Source organism: Capra hircus, chromosome 15, assembly GCF_001704415.2.
Source record: "Capra hircus breed San Clemente chromosome 15, ASM170441v1, whole genome shotgun sequence".
Lineage (NCBI taxonomy): Eukaryota > Metazoa > Chordata > Mammalia > Artiodactyla > Bovidae > Capra > Capra hircus.
Genome location: NC_030822.1, coordinates 60304245 through 60316988, shown reverse-complemented (window position 1 = coordinate 60316988; position 12744 = coordinate 60304245). Strand labels below are relative to the sequence as shown.

Genomic DNA, 12744 nt, shown 5'->3' with positions numbered 1-12744 from the left:
ACTTGCGTGAGGTGTGGCCAAATTAAAGGAAAAAAAATATATCCTACTTTCTGGCAGCAAATTTAAGATTTGGTTTCACTCAGACCATTCCAGTTGAGCCATGCTACAGCACTGAGACAGCTCCCAAACTGAGGGGTCACCCGCTGGCCCTGGAGGGGGGCGGGGGGAGGCCTGGAGGAGACAGCCAGGGGCAGAAAGAGAGCAGAGCCTGCCCGCCGACCACCCTGCTGTCCCAGCACCACCTACAGGCACTCGGTCCTGCTTCCAGATAGCTCTTAATCTCTGTCTGGCTGCCCGAGAATCCAGTAACACTCTTTCAACTGCCTTTTTTTTTTTTTCTTTTTTGAAGGAAAGCACTCAATTTCAGCAACAATGTTTTGCAAACTTTACCCTTTCCCACCAAATTTCTCCATCATCTTGATCTTGTGTTGCCAAAAACAACCCCAGTGTCCAGGGTACAGGCAAAAATAACAGCCCTGCCAGCAGAGACTGGCCGGAACTCTAGCCCCAGGTCAAGCCCTTGACCTTCACAGGCAGAATCTTGGTTCGATGGCCTTTGTGAGCCAGAAGCTCAGTGCAAGGGGCAAGGGTGCCCTGAGCTCCAGACGCAGGACCTCTGGGGTCCAGAGCTTGTCAAGAGTGCTCCCACCTCCAAAGCAATGCAGCATCTGCAATGCTCCTCACCAGAGTCCATCTCCATCACGGCCAGTCAGGGTCCCACCCAGGGTTCTGTTGACCATCTGTTCCTTTCTGCTCCACTAGTTCTTAAACAGGTTTCACAGATGCCTCTGACATGCTGATAAAAGGCTCTGGATCCTCTTCTGAGCAACAAGCAAACATACATATACACAACTTGAGACAGACAATTTCAGGGGAGGAGTTGCTTCCTGGACCCACTGAGGCCCGTTTGTGGGGCTGGAGGGGTTTCTAACCCCCAACTTAGAGCACTAGCATCTCTGTCTGCAACCCCTAACACTCCTCAGTTACCCTCCTGGTAGTGGCTCAGTGGTAAAGAATCTGCCTGCAGTGCGGGAGACCTGGGTTCAACCCCTGGGTCAAGAAGATCCCCTGGAGGAGGAAATGGCAACCCACTCCAGTATTCTTGCCTAGAGAATCCCATGGACAGAGGAGCCTGGCGGGCTGCAGTCCATGGGGTCACGAGTCAGACACAACTGAAGCGACTCAGCAGCAGCAGGGTTCACACTTCTGAGTGTTCCCACCCCTCCCTGAGTGGATCCCGAAAGCAAGAGCGCCCCCTGCTCTACCCGCAGCCCCAGGGCACCACGGGAGGAAGTTCTGGGCTTTATGGACTAAGCCCTGAGTACCACACCGCTACAAGACACATGTCACCTGCACAGGCGACAGCCACTCTGCCCTTTTCATTTGGTCCCAGTGATACCACTTCACAGAAATGACAGTACATGTGGAACTAACACAACACTGCGAATCAACGGGCACATCTGGCAGGCAACGATCAGTCGTGTCTGACTTTCTGACCCCATAGAGTGTACCCCTCCAGGCTCTGTCCAAGGGATTCTCTGGGCAAGAACTCTGGAGTGAACTGCCATTCCCTTCTCCAGAGGAGCTTTCCAAGCCAGGGATTGAACCCGGGTCTCCTGCACTGCAGGTAGATTCTTTACCATTCTAGCTACAGAGAAGTCCTCTGCACTCCAGTTAAGAATCTTTTAAAACCTGAAATGACAGGGTGGAGCAGCTCTGGAGGGATGGGATATTGTTCACAGCTTATCGTTTGGAGGGTCCCTTGGGAGAAACATGTGGGTCTCAACTGAAGCAAGGGGGATGTCACCTCAGCAGCAGACAACCGAGGCCATGCCCCAAAGCCAGGTCAGCAGAGCGCGAAGCTGGTGCGCGCTTCCAGCCGCTCACCTGACACGCCTTTCTGCCACAGGTGTGCCAGTCCGCTGGCCCAACTGAGCTCCTCTGGACTGACAGTTGCAAATACCCTGAGGGAGTACTGAAAGCTCCCTTTGTATAAATTTCCAGGGGACTTTCCTAGGTACGCTGACTCAGAGCTGGTCTGCTGCCCAGGAGAAGCCGGTGCCGGGCTGAGCCGCTGAGTGAGGAACCCGGGTGCTGCAGCCGCAGCCCCGTGAGCTGGTTGTGCGGAGAGCTTAGGGAGTCTGGGCCCCGAGAAAGAGTTGTCGGGGATCCAACCTCTCAGAGGGAGATGCTGTCGGCCTCCCTGTCGGGCAGACTCTGAAAGCTTCTGACTCAGTCTTTCTCTTCACGCCCCAGAGATGAGAGAATAAACGGGGCCTGAGATACCAAAAGGGGGCCTGACTGGGAGCCCTGACCCTGAGGAGGAAGCGCGTCACTACGCCGGGATTACCCACACAGTTGGGGGGCAGGGGTGGGATGCAACTGAACTGAGGGAAAGCCCCAGGCCTCTCCCTGAAGCATGCCCCACTGTGGGACCCCAAGTTCACAGACCAGCCGGCGGCTCAGGTTCCAGTCCAAGGCCTACTAGAACTGCCCCCCAGTCACTAAAGAAGCACCGATGTTCAGCAGGCCCCTGCGCCAGCCAAGAGAGGGCCCAAGGTCAGGCAAGCAGCTGGAGGAGGCTCCGGGGATGAAAGAGCTGGGCAAGGAGGGCCCAGCCAGGAGCAAGTGTGGGAGAACGGAGTCCAGCCTCCCCACCCACTCCCTGGAGTGGTCACTTGGCCACTAAGGCCCTCCAGTCGGGTGGAACCTATCCATTCTCTGCCAGAGACAGCTTGGGAGGCAGCAAAATTCCCCTGGCTGGGTACTTGGCCCCTGGAACTACTCCCAGCCCTACTGCTAACCTGGGCAAATCACTGCCAAGGCTCATTATCCCAGTGGTGACTCGGGAACACAGATGAGCTGAGTCAACAACCGCTTTACTGTGAGTGCAGCCTGGCCTAGCCCTGCCCTCCAACAAGGAAGCACTCAGAAGACTCCCAGATCCCTTCAATGGCTTGTCACTTCTACCTCTCTTGTTTTCATTTAACTCCTGATCATCCCAGCACTCAACATAGAAAATAGTTGTTTGGTGCCGATGAAATCTCGTCACAGATTTAAGGTGGCTGCCCTATTCCGAGCACCTGCTCCAGGTTAAGACCCAAGAACAGGGTTTCCCTGGTGGCTCAGGGGTAAACAATCTGCCTGCCAATGCAGGAGACGTGGGCTTGATCCCTGGTCTGGGAAGATCCCACGTGCCGTGGAGCAGCTAAGCAGGGCCTCACAACTTGCTGAGCCCGTGCTCTAGAGCCCGGGAGCCGCGACTACTGAGCCCCCAGGCCCCAGAAGCCGTGCCTCACAAAGGAAGCCACAGCAATGAGATGCCTGTGCACCGCAATGAAAAGTAACCTCCACTCGTCGCTACCAGAGAAAAGCTCATGCAGCAACAAAGACCCAGCACAGCCAAAAATAACTAAACAAACAAACAAAAAAATACAAAGAACCAAGAACTTTGCCTAGGATTTCTTCTTTCAGTGATGAATTGTAGGCATGGGTACCACAGATAAAAGAACAGCTGTGAGAATCCATGTCCCACTTAGAAGGCTTTTCTCATCCGTCTCCAATTTTTAAGACTGAGCTTCTGGATACAGGAGGGCTGGAGGGCCTGCAGTCTTTCTCTGCAGAGACGGCTGCTCGGTCCCCACCCCCGAGAGAAAAGGTGTGGAGAGGCGGCAGGCCCTGAGGACACTGCTCCGCGGACCCTGGCAAAGGTCTGCTGCCCTCTCCCTGGGCCCTGATCTCCGGATTGGGTGCAGGCCTCCTCTTGTCATTCTAGGCTCAAGAGAACCAACCTCCTACCCTAAGATTGGCCCTTCCTTGAGGAGCTCCTCCCCTTTAGACGTCCACAGCCAAGCTCCTCAGAACTGCCCTGGAGACCCTCAGGCAGAACCCAGGCCCCCCAACCTGCTCTCGGGAGAGAAAAGGACTGGCCAAGATGCCCCTCTCCTCCAGGAAGCAGGCTCCAAAGAGAGCCAAGATTCCCGAGCGGCAGGAGGGCCCCACCTCAAGCGGGCAAGAACTGCTGATTTAAAACACAGAGGGGAGACAGGTGCCAGAGGCAGAGGTCAGAGATCCTAGGGGCCCAAATGAATGACACGCTGAGCTTGGGGAAAATAGGGAGAACTGGAAAAACCAGAAGGGAAAACAAAGAAGGAAGAATGGGTGCAGAAGGGGCAGTGTCAGTGGAGATGGGGTGGCCGGGCCCTGGCCAGCCTCTGCACGGCACAGGCTGTCGAGTCAGAGGGACGACGACAGCAGGTTCCGGCGGGGCGGCGGGGCGGCGGGGGCGGGGCGGGGCGGGGGCTGCGGGGCGTGCCTGCGACCTCTACAGATGACGCTTCAAGTTGACTTGCTCTGAGTCTCTGAACCTGGGCTCAGCGTGGAGCCTGACTGTCCCTCACAGCTGCTCCTTCCTGCAATAACAAGACTGACATCACTGTTGTCAGGGAAATGGTGTTTTGATTAAAATCATGTGACAGCTACTTCGAGATTCAATAAACAAATCCTCTGTTAACCCTCGCCTGACAGAGGCCCGTCGGCAGCTCTGTCAGCGGAGAGCAGCCACCAGGGGCCAGTCTGGGAGGCCCCGAGCAGGCACCCGTCAGCGCAGGAACTGGCCCTCGTCCCGTGGGGCCATCCTGTCTTGGGTCAAGAGGCAGGCCGAGCCCCGGGTTGTCGAACGGTTCCCGCAGGGCCCAGATGCCAGTGGACGCTGGAGGCAGTTCCCAGGGCTCTCAGTAGCCGGGGTTCACCCCAACCCCGCTGGGGCAGATGGCCGATCTGCTACACGCCGCCGACAGTGAGTGAGGGGTTAAGAACAATTTCTGGTTTGCAACTGGATGACTTCCTGGATCACTCACTTGGCTGCTGGCCCCTGACACACAGGGCTCTTGCCTGGCAACAGCCAATTCCCTTTCCATCTCACCCCGAGTCCTTTTCCTTAAGTCAAACAGACTCAGGGAAGGCTCCCTGAGTCAGGACAAGGGGTTTTACCGGGCTGACTGATTTGTAGCCTCAGAAGCCGAGCACAGCTGGGCCTCCGGTGCTGGAAAAGAGGCCCCGGTAAACAGGACAGGGTTGGGGGGAGGTTCTCGGCCCGAGAAACAGAGCCACCAGCACCCACCACACAAGGCTGCTGCGAGGACGAAGGGAGATTTTGCTGGGAGCCTGACAAGCTGTCTACAGTTACCAAGTTTCGGGGTTCAGGACATGGCAGCAGATGCTGTTTCCCCAGCTTGTGGCCATCAGGGCCGCCTCCAGACCCGCAAGTCTGCCACAGAGGGGTCACCTCAACTAGTCCACGAGCAGATCTCAGGCAAACCATGCATTTAATGGCACAGTCAGTGGCCCCTGACTGAATGTGTAGGACTTTCCAAGGAAGTCTGTGGCTTAGGCTTAAAAATGCGAAACTGTTGTTCAGACGTGGTATTTTCCCTGAGGCCAAGTTCAGTGAAACAGAGGCAAGGACCAAAGGCTGCTGAGGGTGCTGTCACCCCAGCCCTTCCTCCGGGGCGGGGGCAGTCACTGCAGGGAGAGCTGAGCTGCCGGCCCTGGGAGAGCGGAGCACAGGGCACGAAGGGGAGAACATTCGAACATGAGGCTGCAGCTCAGGGCCTGGGCCAGAGCAGAAGATTCTCAGGGCCCCAGTTCACAAAACATGAAGGAAAGGGCATAAAGATTTCTAAGACAAATGTTTTGATGTTAGAACTGTCACCAAGCAAACGCACTGGAGTGGGTACAAAATACCATCACCTTCCCAATAAACTAATGCAGCCTGGCATCAGCACGCGGCAACCAGCCCCTCTGCGCTGCTTTTCTGAAGGAGCCTGTGAGTCATACGCCACCCTCTGAACAAAGAGCCTCAGGGCACTGGCTGGCCCCAACTTCGCTGAACTTGAACTTGGCACACATCCTTCAGAGTGGTGTCAAGGGGCGGGGTGGGGGCGGGGGGCAGTGCCTAGTAAAACATTCAGGCTATTACCCAGTAAAATGGTAAATGGTTTTTTCCTTGAATGGAAGTGACTACCTGAGACGAATTGTAGCAAGTAAGAACAGTCTCTTCTGGGAGGTATGCAGAAATAGCCTGCTTCAATAAGCAACCCTTTACCAAACCACCTCTCTCCTCTGCGTCGGGGGCGGGGTGGCAGGGTGCTGGCAAGCCCACCCCACCCTTCAGAAGGCATTCCCAGAATGGAGGTCAAAAAATATATGTAATATATATAAAAGCAGACTTCCCTCATCCCCAGAACTCTGCTGTCCTCTCAGGGAGAGAGCTCAAAGCTCTGGCTTCGCCGCCTCCGGCAGCAGCCCCAGGCCGCCGGCTGCCCTCCACCCACACCTCAGCCCAGGTGACGGAGGGGCCCGGGCCCGCGGCGTGAGGGCACTTACCTTCCCCGTGTCCTCTCCAGGCCCTCTGGGTCTTAAAAAGTGGTTCTTGTCAGCCCCAGGGGCGCTGGGCTCTTCACTGTCCTTCACAGGAAAATCTAGCTTCCTCAGCCTTTGGGCCACCGCTAGAGACACAGACAGCAGACGGTAACGGACCCCACCAGGCCGCGTCCCCGGGAGCTCCCCTGCGCCTCCTCGCCAGGGCCCTCAGGTGCGCCAGCCCTGCGACCGGGACGCACACAGGCCTCCAGGCACGGAGCTGGTCCACCCCTGCACCTGACTGAAGGTGCCTTTTCCTCAAGGGCCACGGGAAGTGCCACCCCACTGGGCCTAGGGTGCCAGCCGGGTGCTCCCTCACCTCTGGGTCACTGACAGCCTACAGAAGCCCAGCCAGACAGGAGAGACTTGGCTCCTTGCAAAACTGATGACATCAATTAAGACAACAACGCTGAAGAAAGAAATGACTTGGCTTTTCTACCCAATGAGTAATTAAAATCTCTTCATCCTTCAGAAAGATTTCCATCTCAACTGAACATTATGTAATTTCCTGGAAAAAGCAGGCTCGTGGAGGCAAACGGAATAGTGAGACTGTTCTAGGTACAAAAAAAGACTGGAGACATGTGAGTGAACAGGAAGGACGAGCACGGAGCTGGACGGAAAACAGGAGTATGAGAGAATCCCAGAGAAGCAATTACATAACATCAGGCCACAATCTCTTCATTGTTAACTGGAGAGAACAAGGTGACCGCTCCTTCCTCCTCCAGTCTGTAACCAGGCAGTGCTTAGAAAGGAGGCTTTAAGACCAGAAGGCCAGAAAGGAAAAACAAGCGTCAGAGGAATGTAAGTGAAAGGTGAGAGACAAGCATCCAACTTGCTGGGCCACTCTGCCCTGCCATTCCCAGGGCAACGGGACCAGTGTGATTTCCTCAGGGAAGACCCAGATTTTTAACTCCATGACAACACAGCGATTAGCAACACTGCCAACAAGCCAGGGTTACCACAGCCCAACCACTGGGTCAGGAATGACCTGTCTGACTCCCCTAGAGATCCACGCAGTATCTTGGCCGCTTGGAGAAGACTGCTCAAAGGTCAGGCTGCCATCTCTGTTGATTCAGGACATGCTGTCCAGCAAAGACCCCCAGGGCCTAGAATCACAGTGGCCAAGCTGCGCTATTTCTGTGACCTGAGGGCGCCAACATGACTGGAAACAGTCACGTTGGAAACCATACATTAACCTGTTTATGCTTATGAAACCAAATGCACTTCAGGTTCGTATCTTCATGACAGCATAGACAGAGAAACAAGATCTTGTCTCTTAAACCTGTGAAAGTTAAACCCCACAACACTAAGGTGAATTCCACTCCTGATAAGACTTTTATTGTGTCAAGAGGAGAATGAGAATAGTCTGGTGCCTTGGGTGACTTGTTACACACACACAACACAACAGAAGACAGGTTTTAGAAATTCATTGAACACATTTTTATTGAGCACCTACTATGTACACCAGACACTGACCCAGATGCTGGTGGTACAGATACAGCAGAAGACAAAACATAACCCCAGCCCTTCCAGAGCTCCTAGAGCTTACATTCCTACGAAATTAAGGCAAGAAAACTAATACGTGGAGAAAAGGACAAGTTATGGGCCAAAGATCAGTTCCTCTGAAGAGTAACAAAGTGGATCCCCATTGTTGAAGTCAGAAGAAACAATGAAGTCCCTACAGGGTGACCCAAAAACACAGGTCCCTGCTGAGCTCCCTGCCCCAAGCCTGAGAAAGAAAGGGCTCACAGTCTCCCCTGTGCCGCATCCAAGGGTGGAGGTCAATGCGCAGTGCTCCCTAGGAGGGCCACAAGGCCAGTAAAGAGTCTGCCCCCAAACCAGAGGCAAGCAATGGTTGTGTAAATTCGTTTCAATCAAGACAATAGTCTCTCAAATATGAAATTCAATGAAGAGGAGCGTTAACTGCAGGTAATAAAAAAACAAAAAGAACTATGAAACAAAAATGGTTTACAGCATAATAATTAATGATTTCTTAAGGGAAAGAAAAGATTTTTGCCTAAGAAAATATTTAATCCTTAGCCCAGAAGTAATAAAACAGAAAATTACTATCATTTGGCAGTTTTAAATGCACTCAGATAATTTTGATTTTAAATGTTCTGCTTTTCTAAGGTAAAACAAACTTTAAAATATTTGGTCAAACTTGGTTTTCTGAAATGGTTTAATGTACAAAGCTTCCTAGAAGTCTTTGTGTCTTCACAAAACAGAACAGGGCTCACTGGCTTTAAGAGACTATAAATGAAAGAAACTATTTGAAAACCAAAATGGAAACAAGCAGACTACAGCAAGACTCAGACTCAGCAAGATGCACTGAGAGAAGAATAAGCTACAATAAAACCTCGTTAATTAAAAAGTCATTAGGGCAGGGCAAGTTTGATTTGGTGAAAAATATTCATAAATTTTAAAGAAAAAATATGTAAATCCTCCATTAAATATGTGTGTATATCTATCAGGTATAAAGAGCAAATTCAATGTATCTAAATAAAGGTGTGGCCGGATAAAGATCCTCATGGATGGTACTTTAATATAATTGATGAGAGTGATTAGAAACTAGGCATATCAAGTGGGAAAAGGGTGCTTTTTAAAGAGCGTTTAAGTAGTTCAGAAACATCAGGCTCCCTTACATACAATTAATTTGCTTCAGCAAACCCTTCAGCTTTAAGTCATTATCAATTCCAGGAGGAATTAACGAGGTTTTACTGTAAAAGTAAAATAACATTTCAAATGATAAGATTCCAGCATCACCCATACCAAAAAAATAATGAACCTTCAGTTTGGAAAGCTATTACTGTACAATATAGCGAGAACCAAACGTTCACCCAGCTGGAAGCAGAAACAGGTGAGGAACAGGAAATCCTCAGTGTCGTCCCACTGGTTCCTTTACTCATTAGAAATGCAACTGCAGTCTACAATCATACAGGGGAACCACAGCTTATTCAGAGGCACTAAGCGTCTCAGCAGGGAGAAAGAGGAGTATTTCTGAATGCAGTCACAGTGGGGAGCTGCAGAAATGGAGTTAGGTTTCAACATGACACATTAGGAGCAAGATGCATCTGCATTTCAGGTTTCTGAATGACATGATTACAGCCACAATCAAGCAAATAAAAACCAAAACAACCAACACATGAACCCTGAGCATCCACGTTCCTCTTTCGCATGAGGCACTGACACGGCCCATCATTATCCAGGAGAATATGGCTTTCACGACAGTTAAATCTCAGTGTGTCTCCCAAGTGGAGTGCTTATATAATAAGTTATTCTAAACCATGTACATTTAACTTTGGAATGGAGACACACAGATACATGTAAACATCCAAAGAATCACTCTGTTCCACGTCTGGGTCCAAAACCCGTCCAGGCTTGGTGGAATATCAAAGAGGCTGGGGCCTGATTAAACGATGACGATGCAGGAGCCCAGGCGGGGCTAAATAAATCATTAGGGGACAGTCAAGAAATGACTGTGTCAAGTATCAGAAATTGGTCAAACAATAAGAACAGTTTAAATTATCCCAACAAGGAAGACAAGTGAAAAACAATGCCATTTCATCTTTAGAAAGAATCAAGTCACTGAAATTTGATTTCTTGTAAGTTGCTGCCATTTGCTCGGATGAGGTCTTGAAGGTTTTCCATTTTTTTTCTCTCCACCCAGTTCAAGAACAGATTGACTAGAAATCTGTGACAAGAATTTAGTAAAGTCTTTCCCCTCGTTCCACGTTATGCCAGTGCAAGCACTAGAAAATTCCAAACAAAATCAAGTTAGTGGTACAGAAAGTACATGAACTATGTATGCGAATATTCAGCGCAGCAACAATGATCCCAAAGCGCAAGACTAAGAGCTTCTCACAGTGGTCAGCTTCTGTACTGTCAGGCTAATCCAAAGTTAAAACTTGAAAAACCGATTAAAATCCAAACAAAACACTGTTCTTACCAGTAAGAATCATTTCCCTACCCAGCCCTTAGATATGGAATTGAGAAAATGGCCTGCCTGGTGGTGGGCCAAGAAGGTTCTACTCAGAGAGGAGACGGTGTTTCAGGAGCTCACCCCCACCCATGCCCAGGTGTTCATCGCCTGGCCCACTTAACACCACTCACATTCTGTGAGCCCAAGCCAAAGCTGGAAGGCAGAAACAGACATACCACTTATGGCTTCCTGTGCAAAATACTTGACATCCATGTCTTCATCTTGGCCTAGCTTCTGTAGTACCGGCTTAACTTCCTCCTGCAAAGCACTAAAATCCAACAGTATGCTTTGTGAAAGGCAGTCTTCTGAGCCAGAGAAATGCTTTATGGTACGTAATATATATTATACTCTGGTAATTTTCACAGTTTAAAATTTTTTTAATATTTTAAAACACCTATAATATTAACTTGACAAGTACTAAATAATTTCTCTAAGTCTCTGCAGAATTAGCTTTGGACAATGATCTACACATGTACAGAGCTTAAATATAAAACAGACACCCTCAAAATTGGTTATTGAATTACTTTATTATTTTCTTTAACCTAACCCACATCTTAGGTGATGTGAAAATCACCAAATCTAATTATAGCTATTTCTGCCTGCATGGGGTGAAAACTTAAATCTACTTTTTAAAATAGAATATTAAAAATCTTACTTGGTATCTAGAATTGGTCCAATTTTCTGTAGAGACTTGGCCACATTAAAACGGACATTTGCTACTTGGTCTCCTGCCATTTTCAATACAATCGGCAGCATCTGCTTAGTGGTTATTTCCTGACCACAGGCTTCAGACAGTGCCTTGAAAAAGAAATAAGACAGCACATTAAAATACACCTTTTTTAAAAAAAAAAGTATCCCCAAATCTAAAGAGCTAAGAAAGTAACTGGCCGCCATGAAAATGTTTCTAGTGTAAGCATGTGATGAAAGATACAAGGTAGAACAGAATCCCAGAATTAGACCAGAATTCAAAACTGACTTGACTGTAGAGTTTAACACCGATTGAAAAATTGACAGTTTTCTCTCATCTCCTAAATATCCAACTTAATCAGTATTAAGAAATATAGTCCAAACAGAGGACAACATATTCAGGATTCAGAAATATAGTCCTGAATAACTGGTTTAACACCAGAGCTTAACAAAACAGCTATGTAATACTTACATTAATGCAGAATAAAGTGGTCATTCTATGCAGGTAATTAGGATCATTCGCCATTACTAACACTTTGGGAACGATGGTATTTTGGGCCCACTCTGTACCAAACTTCTGAACTAGTTTCATGAGGTTATTGGTGGCAGCTTCCCGGATGGCATACACTGCAGAAGAGGTGAAGAAGATTTTGGCATGCTGCTCACATCACGAGCATACCCTGGTTTACTTTTCCTTACGCCATCGTCAAAGGTGGGCCAAAAATAAAACTGTGAACACTCCAAATTTAGTCAGACTGCAATGGCAAGCATGCTCAGCTATGACTTCTAATATGCTGATGTGGTCTGACTATAGTTTCAAAATGTCCAAGGAAAAGGGAAGTAAGGAGCTCATTACAGGCATCATTAATTAGCAAATATGAGTGCCAACTACGTGCTATGTGTCACAGAAAGAATGCATAAGTTACTTGCCCCCAAAGACCACATACTCAAGCAGAGAAATGAAAAATCATGCGTTCTGAGAAGTCATGGGGTCTAGGACGCATTATAATAAAGCATGCAACAGTAAGGACCCTGAGGGCGTAGGAGTTTAGAGGACAGAGAGCAGGGAGGTCTGGGAAGGCTATGGGAAACACAGGCCTTGCACTGGGCCCTAAAGATCATGGAGGGTTTGTGTAAGTGGAGAGAAGAGGGGACGAATTCCTAGAAAGGACAAAAAAAGCTACCCAGGGCACAAAGGAAAAACTGGAATCTGTGAGACTGTAAGGTTGAACAGTTAGGGTGGAGTCAGACCGAGCTTCATGAAAGCTAAATTTAGACTGTAAGGAAACCAATGGCGGGTTTTTAAAGCAAAGATGTGGCCCTATGACCAATGTGGTATTTTAGCAAGATTATTTCAGCAGCAGCAAGAACAGCTGAGAACAGCAGCAAGGAGGCTAGTCAGAGGCCACTGTCATCGTCTACACAACAGCAAATAAAAACTTGAGACTGACTTGCCTTTTCTCCCCTTAAAAACGTTTCTGTTGAGGTAACACGTCAAACGCCTTCTGTGAATATACGTGCCTGCTTTAATATCGTAATTCCCTACAAGGTCATTTAGCAAAGACATCATAAATCTAAATAAAGGCCTGAGCCACATCTTCTCAACAACTAGTTACTACATACAACAGCCAACAAAGACAGGTACGGCAACGCTT

General features: G+C 49.2%; 1 protein-coding gene across 3 annotated transcripts in view; it reads right to left on the bottom strand.

Moving 5' to 3' along the window:
- Positions 1–12744, bottom strand: part of PPP2R1B (protein phosphatase 2 scaffold subunit Abeta) — a 35215-nt gene that overhangs the window by 3797 nt on the left and 18674 nt on the right. For 2 of the 3 annotated variants that reach the window (XM_018059802.1, XM_018059800.1), the window contains exons 12-15: positions 11562–11716; positions 11058–11200; positions 10579–10670; positions 6388–6509 (exon numbers count right to left, since the gene is read on the bottom strand). In XM_018059802.1, the coding sequence (XP_017915291.1) occupies positions 6388–6509; positions 10579–10670; positions 11058–11200; positions 11562–11716 (512 nt within the window). Of the gene's footprint in view, positions 1–6387; positions 6510–7839; positions 10173–10578; positions 10671–11057; positions 11201–11561; positions 11717–12744 lie in introns of those variants that run through there. The other variant, XM_018059799.1, reaches the window with a different exon arrangement.